The following is a 24,589-nucleotide window of genomic DNA, read 5'->3' on the forward strand; positions in this document are numbered from 1 at the left end:
CCTCAGAGAATCTTTTTTGTCTTTTAGAGACTCAAGCAAATTGGCATTAAAACCGGTTTCCAGTTTGGTTTGAATTATCCCAATGTCCTCTTCCAGTTCTTTAATGGCCATGGTGACCTTTCTAGAAGAATGTTCAGAATAAAACTGGCAAAAGAGTTTAATTTGGACCTTGGAGACGTCCCACCATTGCTTCAGAGATGAGAATTCATTTTTGCTGAGTCTCCATTTGTCCCAAAAGAGACGAAAGTGTTGAAGAAATAGAGAGTCTTTAAGAAGTTTAGTATTAAAGTGCCAGAATGATTTAAAATTACGCTCAGACCCCAAAGAGAAACGAGTGAGAGCTAAACTATGGTCTGAAAACCCTGTGGGCAGAAGACAAGAGCCCAAAATGAGGTTCAGATTGTGCCGTAACGTATAAATCCTGTCCAGCCTTGCCATGGATAACATGCCACTGGAGGCCTTGAGCCATGTGTACTGTCTCGCCATTGGGTTCGACTCTCTCCACACATCCACAAGTTCTTGCTGATGAAGGACCGACTGCAACACCTTGACTGACCCGGGTGAGGCTCAGCTCCATTCCTGTCCATCTCTGCATTTTCAGTGCAATTAAAATCGCCAGCTAAGAACACAACGTCCTCTGAACTGCACTCAGCTAGCACATCTTTTAACAAAAGAAAAAAAGAAATTCTCTCTTTGCCTTCATTTGGAGCGTAGACATTTAAGAAAATAATGTTTTCCCCTGAATACGTACAACGACCTTCATGAGACGACCTTTAATTTGCTCAAAACAGTCAATGGACTCCGGGAGAAACGCCTTACTGAAGAGCACTGCCACCCCTGCGCTGGCACTGGAGCCGTGGCTCAGAATCGATGTCCCACTCCAGTCCCTCTGCCACTCCGACTCATTCATTGGGTCAGTATGAGTTTCTTGAAGAAAAGTAACATCTAGTTTTTCTGTTCCAAATATTGAAAAGTACGGCTCTCTTTAAGGAGTCTCTGCAGCCGTTAACGTTCAAAGAGCCCAAAGAGAAAACAGGCATTAGAAAGAAAAGAAACGGAGCAGCAATGACAAGAAGAACTTTAACTAATGAAAAAGAGAGGAGCTGGTGTGGAGCCATTATGTGCTGGAGGTGAGAGACTTTCTAACTTTACTGATAACATTCTTTAACGATTAAACTCTTTTCTTTCCATTCCCAAAGGAACAGCATTGCATAACTCGCTTGGCTGAAACCAAAAGTTCCAGGTCAGGAAAATGTTCTACAACATTCACCTTCCTTTTGCCTTCAAGAAAATCCAGAAAGCTCAGAATGCTTTCAGTGCTGTACTCGTTTTCCAAGAGTGCCAGTTAAATTGTCACTTGACATACAAGAGTCACTGTCCTCACCACCCTGCTGACTCCCCTCACACTCTGGGCTAATTGTCACCTCTCTGGTACTTAGAAGACGATTCTTTAAAGACACGTCAGCCCCCTCTGTCAGGTTCATTTTGTTACTTCTCTTGGCTCCTACTCCACCGTCTGAGGTTTCTTTCCTCTTTCTGGGGAGTGTCGTCCATTCTTCTTCAACATTCATTTCCTCAACAATTCCAGCTTTTTCTTCCCTAACTGCACTGCCTGAATTAGTGCCTGGTTCAGTTTCTGCCACAGCTTTGACATTTAAGAGAGGGCAAGCAGTTTCACTGTGGACTGTGGACTCAGGACTGGCCTCGGCCTGCTCATCCACCTTAGATGGCTCACAGGTAGCAGCGCAGCAATCAGACCTTCAATGTCATCCACCTCAGTTGGTGTCGTTTCAATGACAGGCTGCATAACCTCGGTCTTAGCTTGGCCCTTTTCTTCATCCTGATTTATATTCACAGTAGAGGACTTCAACTCGGCCTCGGCCGATCCATCCACTTCAGGCATTTTTGTCTCAGCTTTCTTTATTTCACTCCTTTCAACTGTGGAGCTACAACTGGGTATCTGATTATCAGAACTTCCTACAGTCGAGCTAAGAGTACCTGTGGATACCTCACAGACAACAATCTGCTGATCTTCAGCATCGAGTCGGAGTCTTCAGACTCATCCTCTATATCTGACTCGCTCACTGCATTTGTGTTTCCACCCATAGCATGACTACAATCAGCTCTTTTACAGTCAACTGCTTTGTGCCCTGCACGGCCACATTTAAAACATTTCATTGAATCAGAAGATATAAACACAATATAATCACATCCATCTACTTTGAATTTCAGAGCAACATCTAACTCATTGTAACCTCTGTTGAGGAGCATAAAAACCTGTCTCCTAAATGAGACCACATGTTTTAATTCTGGCTGTTTACACCCCAAAGGAATCATAGTAATGTCAGAAATAATCTCGCCATACCTTCTCAATTCAGTACGTAGCAGTTCATTCTTCAAGAAAGGAGGAATATTAGAGATTATAATCCTCTTTGCAGGAGTTGAAAGCGGCAAAACAGAAATGAGGGTTCCATTAATGACTAGGCCTTCCTGAACCAGTTGGTGAACTAAGGCCTCTTCATTTAGAAATATCACGACAGCCTTATTCATTCTTGAAGCAGAAATAATGTTTTTACATCCAATTATTTTTCCAATTTCAGTAACACACTTCTCTACTGAAACTACTGGATCAACAATCAATTTGATGCCATTTCTTCTGCTAAGTTTTTCGAAGCCATGTGGCAAAAGGCCTGGCTGTATCCCTCGGGACACAGCCATCCTAGCCACTTCTTTTAAAAAAAAACACTAAATAAACTTGAAATAATGACTATATATAAATAACACAGCAAAGAATTAAGAGAAATGACTAGAAAAAAGAAATAAAAGAAAAAAAAGGAAAAAAGAAAAAGCTAAACTCAACTCACTCTCCTGCTAGCACAAAGGCCATTTCCACTCCAGACCAAAGCAATCGACACACAGAGAAACAGCAAGACAAGATAGATAGATAGATAGATAGATAGATAGATAGATAGATAGATAGATAGATAGATAGATAGATAGATAGATAGATAGATAGATAGATAGATAGATAATGTGAAAGGCACTATAAGATAGATAGATAGATAGATAGATAGATAGATAGATAGATAGATAATGTGAAAGGCACTATAAGATAGATAGATAGATAGATAGATAGATAGATAGATAGATAGATAGATAGATAGATAGATAGATAGATAGATAGATAGATAGATACTTTATTAATCCCCAAGGGGAAATTCACATACTCCAGCAGCAGCACACTGATAAAAAACAATAAAAACAATATTAATTAAAGAGTGATAAAAATGCAGTGTAAGTTAAAAAATGCAAGATAGAGAGTGCGAGGCAGGTATAACAGTCTATAATCTTGTGTAATGTTAACGTTTATCCCCCACAGGGTGGAATTGAAGAGTCGCATAGTGTGGAGTCTCCTCAGTCTGTCAGTGGAGCAGGATGGTGACAGCAGTCTGTCGCTGAAGCTGCTCCTCTGTCTGGAGATGATCCTGTTCACTGGATGCAGTGGATTCTCCATGATTGACAGGAGTCTGCTCAGCGCCCGTCGCTCTGCCACGGATGTCAAACTGTCCAGCTCCGTGCCTACAATAGAGCCTGCCTTCCTCACTAGTTTGTCCAGGCGTGACGCGTCCCTCTTCTTTATGCTGCCTCCCCAGCACACCACCGTGTAGAAGAGGGCGCTCGCCACAACCGTCTGGTAGAACATCTGCAGCATCTTATTGCAGATGTTGAAGGACGCCAGCCTTCTAATGAAGTACTGTATAGTCGGCTCTGTCCTCTCTGACACAGAGCATCAGTATTGGCAGTCTAGTCCAGTTTATCATCCAGTTGCACTCCCAGGTATTTATAGGTCTGTACTCTGCTGAAGGAGCCAGTACCTCACCGCACGTCACTGCTTCAATACTGGCAGCAGAAATTGTCAACATGCAGTTTCTGCTGGTGCCCCTCATAGTGCCAAGGACCTCATCTGTGCACCTGCATTACAGGCGCGCATCAAGCGAATATTTTCACTATGTGACTATCTGTGCATTGGATGTCACTGCAGCATGAACAAATCTCTCTAAATGTGTGTCTGTTTAAATCTTAACAGCAATGTTCTTGCACAGATTGGTTTCTTATGTTGAAACATTTGATCTTGCTGGTTGTACTCATTAGGCCACTTTATCTGTTCGCGCATTGATAGTCAAGCTGTGTTTAACGACATTATGAACTGTGAGTGTATTTTGTTGACTGAAACATAACTTGCATTGAAATATGTGTAGGGCAGCATTTGTGTGGTCTTGTAACAACAAAAAAAAACAAAAATTATACTATCCATCCATCCATTATCTAACCCGCTATACCCTAACTACAGGGTCACAGGGGTCTGCTGGAGCCAATCCCAGCCAACACAGGGCACAAGGCAGGAAACAAACCCTGGGCTGGGCGCCAGCCCACCGCAGGGCACACACACACACAAGACAATTTAGGATCGCCAATGCACCGAACCTGCATGTCTTTGGACTGTGGGAGGAAACCCACGCAGACACGGGGAGAACATGCAAACTCCACGCAGGGAGGATCTGGGAAGTGAACTTGGGCCTCCTAACTGCTAACTAAATGAAAATAAAGATTTTTGACTGAAAACTAGAATGAAATAAAAATAATAATACATTTTATAAACTAAAACTAAAATTAATATCAGAACTGAAATATCACTGGACAATACAACACAATACACAGAACAGAACACAAGTCATCTATACTAATAAAAGGCAAAGCCCTCACTGACTGACTGACTGACTGACTGACTGACTGACTCACTTATTCTCCAGCTTACTTACAAAAGTTAAGCAGGTTTCATTTAGAAATTCTACACGTAACAGTCAAACGGTCAACAATGTTCGCCATGTTGAACCTTCTTATTTATGGCCCCATCTTCACGAAATTTGGTAGGCGGCTTCCCTGTGCTAACCAAAACCGATGTACGTTCTTATTTCAGTGGTATGATGCCACTGTCGGCTGCCATATTGAAGTTTCCAATGTCACTAATTCTCCAACTTCCCGTGTAGGTAGAAGGCTGAAATTTGGCAGGCTCATTCCTTACAGCTTACTTACAAAAGTTAAGCAGGTTTCATTTAGAAATTCTACGCCTAACGGTCATAACGGTCAACAACGTCCGCCATGTTGAACTTTCTTATTCATGGACCCATCTTCACGAAATTTGGTAGGCGGCTTCCCTGCGCTAACCGAAACCAATGTACGTACTTATTTCGGTGGTATGATGGCACTGTCGGCCACCATATTGAACTTTTCAACGGTCTTTGTTACTTATGGGCCCATCTTCAAGAAATTTGGTACTCGGGTTCCCAACGCTAACTGAATCCTACTTACGTACATATATACGTGCATAGCCTGCAGCTCGGTCACCGTGTGAGGCGGCGTTGGATCCCCCATCCCACGTTGTTGGCTGTCTGCCTATATAAGGCCGTCCGTCACTCCGGTCTCTACATTCCCTTTCTTGCTTCGCCACAGGATTCACGTCTCCCTGCTGATAACTACAGCCTTTTTATTTAATCCACGGCTTCTCTGCTGTTTTATTGTTCATTTATTACGATTATAGTTATTGTGTAGGTATTTTAGACTTACTTTACATTGTTCAGGTACCCATTTCCTTTATCATTCCAACCGTACCCCCATTAACATGTCTATCGAGGTGATCACCATCGATCAAAGAACTGTCACTTACTGAGTGGTTTCCATGCCCAGAGATGGCACCTGCCTTTTCCATTCTCTTTGTTACATATTGCACGGCCATATCAGGCTCACTCTTGATATCCATTGTGTCTTATGTATTGAATGACTGGACAGGTTCAAGGTGTGGACTGATGACGGTACAGGAGATAATTAGACTACACAGGAGCACTAGAAGAGTGAAATGCTTAAGCCCTTCACCTATGGATCTGCATGTGAGTTGATGGCTGCCGGTGAATTGTTCGGTTGTCTCTTTCAAGTGTACCGAAATGGCCAAATATTTTACACCTTTGGACAACCGCCAATGCCTCTTAAACATCTTAGATTGACAGGTGACGATTTCAGTAGTGGACACTTCGATGTTTATGAATGTTTAAACTCTTAAAAGCTGGATGTGAAGTTATCGATGAAACTGGTTGTATACTTACAACGCTTGACAGATGCCGAATGTCTCTTCAACACAAGTCCTACAAATACTGTCGTAATTGAAACAAACCATGAAACTAAAACCGATTATGACAGCAGCAATCCAAGCTGTGAGATTTGAGACAAGATTACTGTTCACATGGCCAACTGTACGTTACATGCTCAAGAGTAAGCTCAGCGCACAGCTTGGTCATATTACAACCGGAGGGCCGAACTGACAATGTGGTATACAAAGAGATCCTTAACAAATAATTATTGGTATATTTTCCCTCAGTTTAAAAAGGTTTAATTTTCTTCTTAATAAAAATTTTAAGGCAGTACTTCACCGCTGCGAAGCGCGGGTATTTTGCTAGTCCTCAATACAATATAATAGTGCAATAGAAATATTACAAGTGCAGAGCAGAATTGAACAGCAGATGATATCCCATAAAGTGACATGAAAGTCTCATCTGAAAGAAACTGCATGAATTTATCTGTTTGCAGAGTTTAAATGAGCTGTCGAAAATCACGCCGAGGTTCCTAGCAGAAGCTTTACAATATGGTCAGGTCCGTAAGTATTTGGACAGTGATAGAAGTTATGGCGCTACCACAATGAATTTGAAACGAAGCAACCATGATGTGAATGAAGTGTAGACATGCAGTTTTAAGTTAAGGGCTTTACCAAAAAATATTTTATGAGCCATTTAGGAATGACAGCCATTTTTATACAGGGGTCCCCCCTATTTTTAGGGGCTCAAAAGTAAATGGACAAACTAACACAACCATAAATGTAACGATCATTTTCAATATTTGTTTGAAAGTCCTTTCCAGTTTCTCTGAAGGGTTTGTTTTGCTCTCTCTGCCCGTTTTTATTTGCATGGACAGCCCTTTTGGACCTCATATTGAGAGTTCACAGTGACAGCTTCCAAATGCAAATTCCAAACTTGGGATCAGTTAATGAAATAATGAAGGACCTGCTCAACACCTCGCTACGCAGCAGCCGCTCAGTCAAGTGTCCAAATACGTTTGAGCCCCTGGAAATGGAGGTCCGTGCCGAAAAATGGCTGTCATTCTTAATTGGCTTATACGATATTTTTGAAAAACCCCTTGACTTAAAGCTGAAAGCCAACACTTCACTCGGGTAAATGATTTCTTCATTTCAAATCCATTGTGGTGGTACCACGGAGCCAAAATTATAGAAAATTGTATCACTGCTCAAATACTTATGGACCCGACTGTACATGGCAAGGGGGGTCCAAGAGCAACCTCAAGGCTCGGTTCCGCTTTAGATGACCTCATTTCCTGTTCTGGCCTTTAAAGCCACCATCTTACCTCCATTCCATCAGTTCCATATTGAACTATGCACATCAGCGGCATAACTCATACCCTTCTGCAGCCAGGGAACAAATATACGGGTGGCTGCCCCAAACCTTTTTTTGGCTTTTGTGTCTGCTTATTGTGACACCTGATATGCATTGATGCGTCTCAACAATCCGTACTAACCCAACTTTCTCTGCTGTTCTTTTTCTGGTTTTCTGTGTGTGGTGATCTGCACCACCACCACCTGATCAGGGCGCCATGCAGTCCCTACATTGATGGATTGAAGGCCAGACGTCCACATGACCATCCATCTATTTTCCAACCCGCTGGGTCACGGGGGTCTGCTGGAGCCAATCCCAGCCAACACAGGGCACAAGGCAGGAACCAATCCCAGCCAGGGTGCCAACCCACTGCAGGGCACACACACACCAAGCACACACCAGGGACAATTTAGAATCGCCAATCCATCTAACCTGCATGTCTTTGGACTGTGAGAGGAAACGCACGCAGACACGGGGAGAACATGCAAACTCCACGCAGGGAGGACCCGGGAAGCGAACCACATGACCACCATCGTCTAATTCTTCCATGTGAAGCCTGTAAGCCACGAGGACGGATTGAGATTATTTATGTGAGGTAGAATGCCCAGTGGGGGGCTGCTGGGTGGTCTTGTGGCCTCGGAACCCCTGCAGATTTTTTTTTTTTTTTTCTGCCCCCCCTGGCCAGTGGACCTTATTTTATTCTTTGCTACTTAGCATATTGCCTAATCTTATTTTTATAGTTTTTTCTTTCTACATCTTGTAAAGCACTTTGAGCTACAGCATACGTTTGTATGAAAACGAGCGATAGAAATAAATGTTGTTGTTAGTAGTGAGGTCTGGAAGCGGATATCGAAACCAAAGTCAAAAATTTCAGTACCGATCCAACACTAATAATAAGACGCGGAGCTATTTAACCGCAGATTGTGGTTTCAGAAGAAAAAAAATGACAAAGAGAGAGAGCCCATTCATATGGCAGCAGTTCCACTATAGAAGGTGCCGCTCTCTATTCTGCCATATGTTGTCTGTTTCTGGACTGGCACATATCCCAGGTGGCTTGTGTTAGCTTAATTATGTCATTTTTTTTTTTCTTATTATGCGTTGCGTACTCTCAATTGTGCATCGTTTATGTTGTGGTGTCTTGAGGTGGCGGTGCGTGTGAATAGAGGAGATCGGTAATGAAATCACCGTTCGCCTCAAAACACTTTTTCACCTATTCAGGGAAAAGGACACGTGAGTGTGTGCTTTCTTTAAATATTTCAGATTCCATGCAAACTGCCTGCTTTTATTTGTTTACTTATAAATATGTATTTATTTATTTTACAATATCAGAGCACATATAAGAAAGACTTGGTCTGGGCTGTGCAGCAAGCCATCACAATGGAGGATGAAGCAGCCCTTACAAAGAACAGGAGACTCATGAATGGTTTGTCATTTAGAGAAAAAAAAAAACGGGACTAAAAAGATTAACAGAAAGAACTAAGTGGCATTGAGCAGATCCAATTCTCTCCAAATGAATACCCCAGTTATCACAATCGCTTTGAGGTCTAGGAAAACACACAGTTGTGTGTAACGATTCATGACTCAGAGGGAAATTGGATTTAAAATCACCTTGACCAAATCGATGAAAGCATTCCTTAGCCAAACTATGTGTTTTCTTTCTTTTTATTTTTTTAATTAAATCCAGCATTTCGAATCCTTCAGGGTGTAGTTGCTGTGTAAGGGGTTCAAGCGAATTACAAGGAAGAGAGGAAGAAAAAGGAAGTCAAAGTGAGTTGTATCTTTGATTGACTTATGGTTTAAAATGTTTCTGAAAACGGGGTGGCATGGTGGCTCAGTGGGTAGCGCTGCCACCTCGCAGTTAGGAGACCTGGGGTTCACTCCCCGGGTCGTCCCTGCGTGGAGTTTGCATGTTCTCTCCATGTCTGCGTGGGTTTCCATCCAAAGACATGCAGGTTAGGTGTATTGGCGATTTTAAATTGTCCCTAGTGTGTGTGTGCCCTGCGGTGGGCTGGCACCCTGCCTAGGGTTTGTTTCCTGCCTTGCGCCCTGTGTTAGCTGGGATTGGCTCCAGCAGACCCCCGTTACCCTGTATTTAGGATATAGCAGGTTGGATAATGGATGGATGGATGGATTCATAAAATCAGTGTTAATGTTTGTAATGCGCCATCTGTTGGAATGACAAATGTAATGCATATACTGTATCTCTATTTTATGTGGGACTAGCAAAATACCCGCGCTTTGCAGCAGAGAAGTAGTGTGTTAAAGAAGTTATGAAAATGAAAAGCAAACATTTTAAAAATAACGTAAGATGATTGTTAATGTAATTGTTTTGTCATTGATATTGAGTGTTGTTGTCATATCTATCTATTTATATATATATATATATATATATTTATATATATCTGTATATATATATATATATATATATATATAGCAAAATACCTGCGATTGGCAGGAGAAGTAAAAAGAAAAGGAAACATTTTAATAATAACGTAACATGATTGACAATGTAATTGTTTTGTCATTGTCATGAGTGTTGCTGGCATATATATATAAATATATATATATATATATACATCTATACACATATATATACACAGTTATATATATATATATACATATACACACATACATATATATACATACTGTATATACACATATACATATCTACATATATACTGTATATACACATTTATATATACAAATCTACATATATATATCCACATATATATATATATTAGGTGGGACTCGATTAAAAAATTAATCCAATTAATTAGAGGCTGTGTAAGAATTAATCTTGATTAATCGTATGTAATCACACGTAAATTTGCCCCAAATCGCAAATGTTTTTTTTTAATTTAAAAGTGTTTTAGTGGGCGACAGAATCAAATAATAGACATGTACATGAATATTGTAAACTGAAGCTGTTTTAATTTCTGAAAAAAAGCCTTTAAACTGCATTTGAATTCAAAACAGAAACAAAAATATCATCCCTGGTTAAAATTGGGCAGACTTAAAAATAAAGTGGTAGTTTAAGTACTTTAAGTAGATTTTCAGAATAGTATTGTCTTTAAATAATAATAACCAAAATTTCAACATAAAGTGCAGTTTTTCTTCTTAAAAAATAAGTCAGAAACATAAAAGGTAATTTGACCAACTTAATCTTTAAACTCTGAGTAACCTTAGCCAAAATTATTTTGTACATTAGGCTAAAACAGTGTGATCATTGAACATTTTGTAATTAGATGTAATTAGAATTACTAACGGTCACGGAAGTCCAATGATCCCCAGTAAGAGCCACAAAGTCTGCTTTCTGTAATGCATCTAATTTTGCTTGCTTTTCATTGTGCACAAAACCATGCTTTTATCAAGGCTTCGCTCGGGAAGTCGAAATGATCAGTCGTAGGAACGCGCTTTATTCCGACTCTAACATTTTTGTAGCTGTGATGTGTGCATCAGTGTAATGGATGTACCAGGAAATGATGCATTGACAAAAGTTCCGTTTGCTTGGAATTGAAAGTGTGATTAAATGCGTTATTTTTAACGCGTTATGGAGTACATGCATCGAAGCTTCTCAGCTGTGCTTGTGCTAATAAAGGGAAACATTTTAAAAATAACGTAACATGATTCTGCGTTAACCGAATATTTTTCATACGTCCCAAACCAAGGAGATGCGAAGGTAAAATGAATCAGTAGCGCGTACATACTCAGTGCATCCCCTCTCGGGAATCGAACCTCGAATGTCGGCATTAGAGGCGAAGACTCTACAATTGAGCCACAGCATGTGGCTTGTCTATCTGAGTATGTACTGTAGATAGGGGTATATATATACATTTAAATATATACCCGCGTATCGCAGTGGAGAAGTAGAAGTTATGAAAAAGAAAAGGGAACATTTTAAAAATAACGTAACATGACAGTCAATAAACAGTATTTGTTTTGTGAGTGTTGCTGTCATCAAGGATTTGATTATCATTATTTCTTTCAATCAGGGTCGTATTTGTACGATGTGTTGTGTTCAAGTTACATTCCGTGTTTGTCAATCGTTGTAAAGATGACAGGTTTCATTCATCGATTTGTTTCTTACTGCATCAATAAACAGCTCGTCTTCTTCTTTATCTGAGACCTGACACACTGCATGCACGGGTTTTTTACACTGTCTTCCTTTAGCGGGACATTGACTTTTCCACCGTGTGCTTTGTTTCCACAGTAGCTGCATTTATGAATATGCTTATCAGACGCTTCATATTTTTGCTGCCTTTTCAATTGTGTAATTCGGTTTTGTTCAGCGCTCTTTGGAACTGTTGCTTTTTATCTGTGCACTGCGTCAGTTCACGTGAGCCACTCGGTGTACTTGCATCGAAGGTTCCCAGCTGTGCTGGTGCCATCTCGTGCTATGTCCATAGCTGTATTTAATGTTACCTTAGTCCTGGCACTTAAAACTTTCTCTCGCAGTTTCGCTGAGTTTGTGTCAAACACCACCCTGACCATCTCATCTTCCTCTCCATAAGCACAGTCCTTCACCCGTGAATATTTACCCGTGGCAGTTTGCTATTGGATTGACGCTAACGGACGGCCTTCTATGGGCAGGCACTAAATTACAAATGCCAGCAGCAGCCTGTCTATGAACTTAATTTAAAGTGTAGGTTTACATCGTGCTTTGTTTCCGAAGTAGCAGAACTCGCTTCTTATTGTTTCGCTGCCTTCTCAATTATATAATGCATGTTTTCTTAAGCGCTTTTTTGAGGTCTTCCTGGTTTTCTATGTACTGCGTGATTACGTCGGAGGCGTGATGATGTCACACGAAACTCCGCCCCCACGGCGTTGAAGCTCATCTCCATTACAGTAAATGGAGAAAAACTGCTTCCAGTTATGACCATTACGCGTAGAATTTCGATATAAAACCTGCCCAACTTTTGTAAGGAAGCTGTAAGGAATGAACCTGCCAAATTTCAGCCTTCCACCCACACGGAAAGTTGGAGAATTAGTGATGAGTCAGTGAGTGAGTGAGTGAGTGAGTGAGTGAGGGCTTTGCCTTTTATTAGTATAGATTCATAAAAGCAGTGTTAGTGTTTGTAATGCACCACCTGTTGGAATGACAAATGTAATGCATATACTGTATCTCTATTTTATGCCATTTCATGTGGGATTCATAAAAGCAGTGTTAATGTTTGTAATGCGCCATCTGTTGGAATGACAATTGCATTGCATATGTCTCCGTTTTATGCCACTTTGTTTGGAAGTCACAAAAGCAGTGTTAATGTTTGTGATGCACCATATATTGGAATGAAGCATGCAATGCATTTTAGTACAACAAAAATTTGTTTTGTGCCATCTGTTGGAATGAAAGAACACATAGTAACTGAAGGGCACACAGACATTTACCCTTTTATTAGGTTGGACAACTGAGCTACTCATCTAAGAAAGGTTGAAATCTATTTAATCAACGTAGACCTACGTCCTAATGTTTGCAGTGCATCATGAAATGTATTTGTCTTTAGTATATGCGATTTGGTAGGGGATCTGACTGACTGACTTTGAGGTTTACAGTACTACAAATGTAAAGTGCCTTATAAATAAAATGAATTATTAATTATTATTATTATTATGGAAACTGACTGGCATCAAAAAAACAGTCTATAAAAAAAAAAATAACTTTTTAACGATGTGCATTGCAGGCTCTGTTGAGGTATGTAATGACACTCCGGGATGAGAGAGGGCACTATTGCTATCACTATCATTCCCTTCGCTCCCCACAGTGCCACAGGGAGGGCAACTGACTCCGCCTCTTCCGCTTGACTCTTCATAAAAGTTTGGGCTTCCCAGAAGGATGGCATCATTTTTTGGCAAGAGCTACCCGCCGGACGGAGCTTCTGAGAAACGGACCGGGCATCATTTAGTTTATGTCTGCATGGATATTTGGAGGGCTAGCAGGCAGCGTGGTGTAGTGGTTAGGGTTAGTGGTTACAGCTTTGGATTTCAAACCCTGAGATTGTAAGTTCAAATCCCACTACCGACATTGTGTGACCCTGAGCAAGTCACTTGACCTACCTGTGCTCCAATTGGAAGCCTAAAGGAAATGCAACCAATTTGATCATTAATATGGTAAGTTAACCTTGGATAAAGGCATCAGCCAAATAACTAAACATAATCAAATGTAGTATGCCTAAGGGTGTTTATTTTTGTTGGACATTAAATGGGACAACTCACTTGGCACCCCAAATTTTCCTTTTTGTGAAGCTGCTGCTATTGTACCCAGCCGCAAACATTACTAACTTTATCACAGGATAACATGGTGGTCTACCTTGCTGTCTCAGTAGTCCCGAGCTTGAACCCAGCCTGCTTATTATCTGTGCTAGGTTTGCCTATTTTTCCCATGTCTGTTGCCATTCACGCAAGAGTCAGGGACATCTTCAGGACTTTTGCAGGGCTATCCCTAACCTTTATACCATTTCATACATACCCACCTGGTAGAACACTACAGGAAATTTACATCCATACAGCTGCAGAAACATAAAAACAAAGATACAATCTCACAGAAAAAGCTAATACAATCAATCAGTCCACCTTAATAAAAGGATAAGTGTGTGTGTGCCCATCCAGTTATTATGTTATCTGTCATTCCAACCAATGGCACATCACAAACATTCACACTTTTTTTTACGAATCCCATACCAAATGGCTTATAACAGAGACACATGCATTGTGTTTGTCATTCCAACAGATGGCGCATCACAAACATTAATGCTGCTTTTACGAATCCCCTACCAAATAGCATATAACAGAGACGTGTGCATTGGATGGTGCACTGCAAACGTTAACACTGAGGTCTACGTTGATTACTTAGATTTCAATCTCATTTTAGACAAGTAGTACAGATAGTCAAATAAATAAAACAATGCTACGGCACCTGGCCACCAATGTTTATCATAGAAGAGCTCAGCGGTTTACCTTCCTGCCTCAGTGGTCCTCAGTGTGAATTCGACCAGGTTACTATTTGTGTTTGGTCTGCTTGGTAGACAACTCCAGGAAATTTAGATGCATTCAGCAGCAGAAACATAAAACCAAAGATACAATCACACAGAACACCTAACACCATCCACCGTAACAAAAGGAAAAAATGTCTGTGTGCCCATCATGTTGTTATGCCTCTGTCATTCCAATATATGGCACGTCACAAACATTTAACACTGCTTTTATGACTCCCATACCAAATGGCATAAGTCAAAGACATATGCACTACATTTGTTATTCCAACAGATGGCACATCACAAACATTCACACTCTTTTTACGAATCCCATATCAAATGGCATATAACAGAGTCATATGTATTGTGTTTGTCATTCCAACAGATGGCGCATCACAAACATTAATGCTGCTTTTATGAATCCCAAACCAAATAGCATATAACAGAGGCGTGTGCATTGGATGGTGCACTGAAAATGTTAAGGCCAAGATCTGCATTGATGACTTAGATTTCAACCTCATTTTAGTCAAGAAGTACAGATAGTCAAATAAATAAAACAATGCTACGGCACCTGGCCACCAATGTTTATCATAGGAGAGCTGAGCGGTTTACCTTCCTGCCTCAGTGGTCCTCAGTGTGAATTCGACCAGGTTACTATTTGTGTTTGGTCTGCTTGGTAGACAACTCCAGGAAATTTAGATGCATTCAGCAGCAGAAGCATAAAACCAAAGATACAATCACACAGAACACCTAACACCATCCACCGTAACAAAAGGAAAAAATGTCTGTGTGCCCATCATGTTGTTATGTCTCTGTCATTCCAATATATGGGACAGACATATGCACTACATTGTTATTCCAACAGATGGCACGTCACAAACATTAGCACTGCTCTTACGAATCACATACCAAATGGCATAAGTCAAAGACATATGCACTACATTTGTTATTCCAACAGATGGCACATCACAAACATTCACACTCTTTCTAAAAATCCCATACCAAATAGCATATAACAGAGACATGTGCATTGGATGGTGCACTGCAAATGTTAATGCCGACATCTACGTTGATTACTTATATTTAAACCCATCTTAGATGGGTAGTGCAGGTAGTCAAATAAGTAAAACGATGTTACTACACCTGGCTATTTGAATGCACTGTTACTATCTGTGTACAGAAGTTTGTACATTTTTCCTGTGTCTGTTGTCATTCATGTGTTAGTTGAGGACATCTTCAGGGCTTCTACAGAGCTAACCCTAAGCCTAACCCTAATACCCTGTCACACATGTGCCCTTGGTTAACAACTCCAGGGCTCATCTAATGGTAATTCCACTCGAGTCAAGAGTTAGTGCTGATGCCTAACAGATCCAATGATCAGTGACATGACGATTGTAAGAGGACGCTATATAGCGCCCAACCCGACACAGATTGACACGGAGGCATGGGTAAATAAAATAAGGGTGTGGAGGGAGATTATTGAATTTCTTCACCTGTTGGGCACGTCTTCCCCGTGAACCCCACAGGCAATACACAGTCCCAAGCACAGTACAGTACACCAAACCAAGAGCTTTCTCTTCCTTCACCACTCCTCCCTGGCAACCTCGTCCTCTACCTCCCGATCCTGGCTCCCGAGTGGTGGTTGTTGGTTCCTTTTATTGGGTACCCGGAAGTGCTCCAGGTGTGTGATTGCTGACTTCCAGCGGCACTTCCGGGTGTGGCGAAGCCAGAGCCCAAAAGGGGCCAGCAGCTCCTGCTGCAGTACCCCTTGGCAGCGCCTGCAGAACCCAACAGGGCTGCACAGAACTCCAACCCCCATGAAGCCCTGCGGGAGTCCGAGGCACCGCTGCAAACAAGGGAGGCTGCCAACTAGCGTCCTAGGGGAGGTATTGGGTTTCCCACCCTTGTCCCCCTGGTATATATGGTGCAGAGGTGTCCCGGCCAGGCATGGGCCCCGGCCATCCGTCACACGATGAGTGATGTCACTCCGGGTTCCGTTTTCTCTTTCCCCTCACCTGACTTATAATTGGCTCCAATGCCATCTTAAGTCTGCCAATATTTCAACTTGTGTCTTTTATGCAAACCTCTTTATCATTTTTACTTCAGTTATATGGAGATCACCAACTGGCAACCCAACCCTTCATAACGTCCTCTCTTTATTTGTTCCACCCCAGAGCACAAGTTGGCACTGTCACTTACACCTTTTACCCTTTTTGCCTTCAGAGCCGAGGATCATTGAGAGGAGCCCTGACATCACTTCTGCATCCCACTTGGAACTCCCACCTCTACCTTCCCGGGTGTCTTATAAAAACCGCCTTTGTCAGGAAGGAGTCAGTCAGCTCTAGACGCCCGTCTGAAAAGACGCCACAAATCGGCACAATTCCAACCTTTTTCCTTTTAGCATACAACCTGCCAAATAAATGGAGATTACCTTTGATGTCTCAAAACTTTATGCCCTCTTGCGTATTCTCTTAGGTTTCCCCATAGTCCCAAAGTGCGTGTGTTAGACCATTGTCAGGCAACCGGTGCGCAAATTTTCTAGGGGTGCCGCGAAAACTTTTGTAAAATATTTAAAATTGCTAGTGTTTTTGAACTTTTGGTTGATTAAAAAGATAATGTTTTAAAAAAAATATATTTTATGTTGGAAAAACAGATAACGGTTAATCAGATTGTTGAATAAACGAATGTATTTATTTTGAATGCAAGTTAAAATTTTCGCTGTTCACCATTCATCATAATATCAACACTAGGGGTGTCAAAAACACATCTCGTGAGACTTAAAAAGTCTCGTTGTTAGAAGATCTCGCTCACTGCACGGATAGAAGAAGGCGGAGCAAATATAGAATGAGAAAATACGAACGCTACATTTCGGCTCTTGCCGATGAGAGACTATCGCTGTAACTAAGGTGACCAGAATTTTTTGGGCCAAACCGAGGAAGGGGGGTTGGGGAGTTGTGGGGCTAGAAGACGGTAGACCACATACAGAGCGAAAGCGTATCACGTGATTTCTCCTGTGGTGGTTGAAACAACATGTCCGCCTGTCTTTGTCCGGGCCAAGATCACATATATATATATATATATATATATATATATATATATATATATATATATATATATATATATATATATATATATATATATATATATATATATATACATACACCTATCTACATCATATATATACACATACATACGTACACACAAAAATTATATATATGTGTGTATGTATGTATGTATGTGTGTGTATATATAATGTAGATAGGTGTGTGTATGTGTATATATATATGTAAGTGTCTATATGTGTGTGTATAGCTTTGGTCACGGAGTGCAAGGGAAAAATAACAAAATGTAGTCTATAAATTATTAAACAGTAAAACATTAACGTTTTAAGAAGTACAGGTACATTGAGCACTACTGGAGTGGTTGCGGGTAAACTACATTTTAAAGACTGTGTAACAAAACAGGTAAGTAACTAACAGCAGCTAAAATGTATATGGATCATCTCTCGGTAGTAGATCCCTTTTGAAAGGCGCTACACGACGGCTGTGGTATAGAAATTACATTTTCTATGTGAATGTTCAAATTTCTGCCTCTGGTAATGTGCCTTACCGGCATTATCAGCAATTAAAGAAAATTAGTTTTGTGTCCTCTGTAGTGTTAAGAGAGAAAGGCTTTGGTTTGGGATAAAAGGTGTAAAGAAAGGAAAGTTGCCTTTTTCTTTTATATAGTGTAGAGAGATGTGTTCGCTGACGATATGAGCGCCTTTTGGGGACAGTCACGGTGGGTCTTGTGTAGACTGGTGAGACGTCCCTGCCATTAATCAGCTGTGATGGCACTGTCAGTCCTCCACTCGTATGCGTGTGTTTATAATCCGAGCTGATGACCTCATAATCGTAGACGTGTAAAAGAAAGTGCGAAGCGCCTTAATATTATTTTTCCGTGGTGTAGAAAAGGGGTCCCGTGTTTGCACTTGTCTGGGCTATAGCGCAGGGGGAGGATGAAAAAAATTAAAAGTGCTCACTTTGACTTAAGGCAGAAGCGCAGTCAGCGTCTCAAAGGCCGGCACAGCTATGCACGCGCGCTGGCTGCTCGAGTTTTGCAGGGCAGTAGACGCCACTTTTTGCAGACACGTTCACGTGATCAAGAGTCTCCACGCTCTTTGGAGGTTTCATATATATATATATATATATATATATATATATATCACTGATCACCCATTGGCCTCACTCACTGAGTGCAAGGGAAAAAAATCAAATGTAGTCTATAAGCTATTAAACAGTAAAACATTAACGTTTTAAGAAGTAAAGATCCACTGAGCACCAGTGGAGTGGTTTCGGGTAAGCTACATTTTAAATCCGGTATAACATAACAAGTAAGTAGTACTAACAGGAGCTAACATGTATATGGATCATCTCTCGGTAGTTGATCCCTTTTGAAAGGCGCTACATGATGGCTGTGGTATAGAAATTACATTTTCTATGTGAACGTCCAAATTTCTGCCTGTGGTAATGTGCCTTACCGGCATTACCAGCAATTAAAAGAAAATGAGTTTTGTGTCCTCTGCAGTGTTAAGTAAGAGAGAAAGGGTTGGGGATAAAAGGAAAAAAGGTGTAAAGAAAGGAAAGTTGCCTTTTTCTTTAATATAGTGTAGAGAGGTCTTTGCTAACGATATGAGCATCGCAGTGGGTCTCGTGTAGACTGGAGAGACGGCCCTGCCATTAACTGTCTGGGATGGCACTGTCGGTCCTCCACTCCTGTGCGTGTCTTCATAATCCGACCTGACGACCTCATAATCGTATATGAGTGTAAAAGAAAGTGCGAAGCGCCTCAATATTAGTTTGCCGCGGTCTACAAATGGGATCCGTGTTTACAGTTGTCTGGGCTATAGCTCATGTGAAGGGGGAAAAAATGAAAAGTGTTTACTTTCACTTAAGGCAGAAGCGCAGTCAGCGTCTCAAAGGCTGGCACAGCTACGCAGGCGCGCGCCGGCTGCCCGACTTTTGTAGTATTTTTGCAGTGCAGGAACTGCCACTTTTTGCAGACACATTCACGTGAGCAAAACTCTCCACGCTCTTTAGAGGTCTTGCTTTCTCTGCGTACTGCGTTCATTGTCAGTTCACGTGAGCCGCTCGGAGCACATGCATCGAAGCTTCTGAGCTGTGCCTGTGCTATCTCGTGCGATCTCCACGGTGTTATTTAATGTTAGCTAAGACCCGGCACTTAAAAGTTTCTCGCTACAGCAATCTTAACTCCGTTACAAAGTGATCCAAAGTCTCGTTTATATCTCGTGTCTTCTCATTAAACTTGTATCTAGCAAATACAATATTCTGCGTTTTTCTTCAGTGCTCTTTGGGGGCTCTTCCTTCTTTTCTAAGTACTGCGGTCATAGTCAGTTCACGTGATTACGTGGGAGGCGTGATGATGTCACACAAAACTCCGCCCCCCACGGCCATCGGGCTAACATCCATTACAGTATATGGAGAAAAATAGGTTCCAGTTATGACTGTTACGCGTAGAATTTCTAAATGAAACCTGCCCAACTTTTGTAAGTAAGCTGTAAGGAATGAGTCTGCCAAATTTCAGCCTTCTACCCACACGGGAAGTTGAAGAATTAGTGATGAGTCAGTCAGTGAGGGCTTTGCCTTTTATTAGTATAGATAACATTACAAATCAAGCCCAAAGGCTTATAACAATATATCTGAGCACACAGCCTCCGACATTTTAGACATGTTATAAAAACATATACCACGGGGTACACAAATAACTTTTTATACTGCACTTTCCCAAAGAGACGGATGTTGAAGGATATAAAAATCAACTCTTACCTCACTGTTATAAACGGCATACACCAGAAATATGTACAGACCCTTAAAAAAAAAAAAAAAAAGGATATTAATCACAACACAGAAAACACCAAAAAAATGGACATATCCGGCCAATGCATTTCAAAGCGTTAAAACATTAGGCCTTTCATAAAACACTGCAGCAAGTTGTCAGGAATACGCCTTGCCTTGGTTACTTTTCAACATGTTATTAATCCAAGGGATTTGTAGTCCCGAGAGATAACTCTGACGGGGTCCTTGGGTGCCACTAGAGTAGGGGTCTCCAACCGTTTTTTCCCCCCTGAGCGCTACTTTTACAAAATGAAAATGGACGAGAGCTCCTCATGTTTTCTACGTTTAATCTCATAGCTTATTTCAACCCAAACACAACCAAGCCTGTTTCTCCTGAACATTTACAAATTGTTGGTGTCCAAAACTCACATTTTGCTTTAAAACATCACAAAAAATATTTAGTTCACGTGCAAGTGCATTTTGTATGCCGGTATGCATTTTCTAGTGCATCTCACACTATTGAATTAAAACATGAATGCTGTCAAAACAAAACAATGCCAATCCAAATCCACAGATCTGACTTATTCATTTGTCATTGTGTCACATGTCACTGTTTCACTTTATTCACATGTCCACTTGTATGTGTGATGCGTTTTTAGTTAGTCAGATGACTAGCATTGAGGTGTATGGTGGGTCACTCTGATGGAGTCATTTCAATGTTCATCTGTCAGTTGTGAAATAGGGCGGCCCAGACACACACAGGCGGACACCGTTTCAGCCATCACCACACATTTATTCACAGTTCTACTACAGTGGTGTGAAAAACTATTTGCCCCCTTCCTGATTTCTTATTCTTTTGCATGTTTGTCACACAAAATGTTTCTGATCATCAAACACATTTAACCATTAGTCAAATATAACACAAGTAAACACAAAATGCAGTTTTTAAATTATTGTTTTTATTATTTAGGGAGAAAAAAAATCCAAACCTACATGGCCCTGTGTGAAAAAGTAATTGCCCCCTTGTTCAAAAATCACCTAACTGTGGTGTATCACACCTGAGTTCAATTTCCGTAGCCACCCCCAGGCCTGATTACTGCCACACCTGTTTCAATCGAGAAATCACTTAAATAGGAGCTGCCTGACACAGAGAAGTAGACCAAAAGCACCTCAAAAGCTAGACATCATGCCAAGATCCAAAGAAATTCAGGAACAAATGAAAACAGAAGTTATTGAGATCTATCAGTCTGGAAAAGGTTATAAAGCCATTTCTAAAGCTTTGGGACTCCAGCGAACCACAGTGAGAGCCATTATCCACAAATGGCAAAACATGGAACAGTGGTGAACCTTCCCAGGAGTGGCCGGCCGACCAAAATTACCCCAAGAGCGCAGAGACGACTCATCCGAGACGTCACAAAAGGCCCCAGGACAACGTCTAAAGAACTGCAGGCCTCACTTGCCTCAATTAAGGTCAGTGTTCACGACTCCACCATAAGAAAGAGACTGGGCAAAAACGGCCTGCATGGCAGATTTCCAAGACGCAAACCACTGTTAAGCAAAAGAACATTAGGGCTCGTCTCAATTTTGCTAAGAAACATCTCAATGATTGCCAAGACTTTTGGGAAAATACCTTGTGGACTGATGAGACAAAAGTTGAACTTTTTGGAAGGCAAATGTCCCGCTACATCTGGCGAAAAGGAACACAGCATTTCAGAAAAGAACATCATACCAACAGTAAAATATGGTGGTGGTAGTGTGATGGTCTGGGGTTGTTTTGCTGCTTCAGGACCTGGAAGGCTTGCTGTGATAGATGGAACCATGAATTCTACTGTCTACCAAAAAATCCTGAAGGAGAATGTCCGGCCATCTGTTCGTCAACTCAAGCTGAAGCGATCTTGGGTGCTGCAACAGGACAATGACCCAAAACACACCAGCAAATCCACCTCTGAATGGCTGAAGAAAAACAAAATGAAGACTTTGGAGTGGCCTAGTCAAAGTCCTGACCTGAATCCAATTGAGATGCTATGGCATGACCTTAAAAAGGCGGTTCATGCTAGAAAACCCTCAAATAAAGCTGAATTACAACAATTCTGCAAAGATGAGTGGGCCAAAATTCCTCCAGAGCGCTGTAAAGACTCACTGCAAGTTATCACAAACGCTTGATTGCAGTTATTGCTGCTAAGGGTGGCCCAAGCAGTTATTAGGTTCAGGGGCAATTACTTTTTCACACAGGGCCATGTAGGTTTGGATTTTTTTTTCTCCCTAAATAAAAAAAGCCATCATTTGAAAACTGCTTTTTGTGTTTACTTGTGTTATATTTGACTAATGGTTAAATGTGTTTGATGATCAGAAACATTTTGTGTGACAAATATGCAAAAAAAAAAGAAATCAGGAAGGGGGCAAATAGTTTTTCACACCACTGTATATACAAAGTCTTACGTGCACCGCCACCAAGCCCCACAGTCTCCCAAAGTCCAGGCTCTCCATAGCCACTTTCTTCTTCACACACAAATCACACTTGGGCCTCTCCTCGCCTCCTCTGCACCGACCTCGTCTTCCTCCTCACCCGACTCCGGCCTCGATTGCAGGGCGGCGGCTCCTTAAATAGGCGGCTGATTGCTGACCGCACCCAGCCACCTGTGACACAGTCTTGTTCAGGACTGTTTCATTGATGTGAGGTAGAATGCCCAGAGGGGACCGGGTGGTCTCGTGGCCTGGAACCCCTGCAGATTTTATTTTTCTCTCCCGCCGTCTGGAGTTTTTTTTTTGTTTTTTCTGTCTTCCCTGGCCATCGGACCTTACTCTTATTCTATGTTGTCTGATTCTAATTCTTACTTTGTCTTTTATTTCTCTTTTCTTCATCATGTAAAGCGCTTTGAGCTACATTATTTGTATGAAAATCTGCTATAGAAATAAATGTAGTTGTTGCTGTTGATCTTTCATTTCATGACATTCATGTATGGAGACCCAAACAAAGTAGACATTTTCAGAGCTGCTTGGTGAAGATTCTTAGAGTTATCTGGCTCTACTAAGCTCCAGGAATGCTGTTGAGACTTTAACTGCACATTATTTTGAAGGTTTACTAATATATAATATACTAGCTTTTACCCACGACTTCGTCCGCGCGGGACTCTGTTTTAATATACTTTTTTTTTCGGACATATAAATATGAAGTCATAGTTATTGCCCGTGACTTTCTTCGCGTGGAACTTTTGACGCCATGGGAGTGTAAATATTTAATTGCTTTTCAGAGGATTTCCTTATAAACAATATTTTTTGTTTCTGTATTGGGCGGCACTAATATTACCAGGCACGTGGGCGAACTTACGCATGAGCAAACTACGTAAAACTGACCGCGGGAGAAACAATCTTCCCTTAAATCTACGCCAGCGTATTTCAAAGTTTGGCCCTGAGACTTATTTATCAGGGCGGCACGGTGGCGCAGTGGTAGCGCTGCTGCCGCGCAGTTAGGAGACCCCGGTTCACTTCCCAAGTCCTCCCTGTGTGGAGTTTGCATGTTGTCTGCGTGGGTTTCCTCCGGGCGCTCCGGTTTCCTCCCACAGTCCAAAGACATGCTGGTTAGGTGGATTGGAGATTCTTAATTGGCCCGAGTGTGTGCTTGGTGTTTGTGTGTGTCCTGCGGTGGGTTGGCACCCTGTCCGGGATTGGTTCGTGCCCTGGGATTGGCTCCAGCAGACCCATGTGACCCTGTGTTCGGATTAAGCGGGTTGGGAAATGGATGGATGGACTTATTTATCATCATGGCGAAGCATACTTTGAGGGGAAATTGCAGTCTCTTCAAGTCAAAGGGGAGGTCATTGGATATTAGGGGAATGCGCGGCACGAACACTTTTTTTCCTTGAGCACACCCGGTTAAAATAATGGCTTCGATTAAATTTTTATGCAGGGCTTTGAGTTGCAGTCTAGTGCCATTACACAGTTTCGGTTGGTTTAAATTTCGAAGGAGCATTACGGGTGTGCCCTTCAGCAGAGTAGACCCGGTGGTTTAAGGGAATTTAAAAACTCTACCGGATAGTTAATGGCTTCACCTGCATTACAGACAGTGTCTATCGACTTGTAGACCATTTCTTCTCCGTCAAAGGACTTCAGCAACATGTCATTAATGAACGCAGCTTGATCGTTTTTTGGAGTCAAAATGGCCCGTTCACAAAACCATTCTATAGGCTTATTCTGTATTTGAGAGTCTCCTTCCTCATTCCACGCATGCATGCCGTGTCGTTCGCCCCTCTTCTCAGTGGCAAGAAACGTATTGGAGTGTCCCAATTCACCC

The 24,589-nt window shown here is 41.5% G+C and overlaps 1 protein-coding gene across 2 annotated transcripts in view; it reads right to left on the reverse strand.

Moving 5' to 3' along the window:
- Positions 1 to 24,589, reverse strand: part of adgrd2 (adhesion G protein-coupled receptor D2) — a 452,918-nt gene that overhangs the window by 82,855 nt on the left and 345,474 nt on the right. For both annotated transcript variants that reach the window (XM_039762694.1, XM_039762695.1), the window contains exon 21: positions 20,290 to 20,331. In XM_039762694.1, the coding sequence (XP_039618628.1) occupies positions 20,290 to 20,331 (42 nt within the window). The remainder of the gene's footprint in view (positions 1 to 20,289; positions 20,332 to 24,589) is intronic.

This window comes from Polypterus senegalus, chromosome 9, assembly GCF_016835505.1.
Source record: "Polypterus senegalus isolate Bchr_013 chromosome 9, ASM1683550v1, whole genome shotgun sequence".
In the NCBI taxonomy this organism is placed as follows: Eukaryota; Metazoa; Chordata; class Cladistia; order Polypteriformes; family Polypteridae; genus Polypterus; species Polypterus senegalus.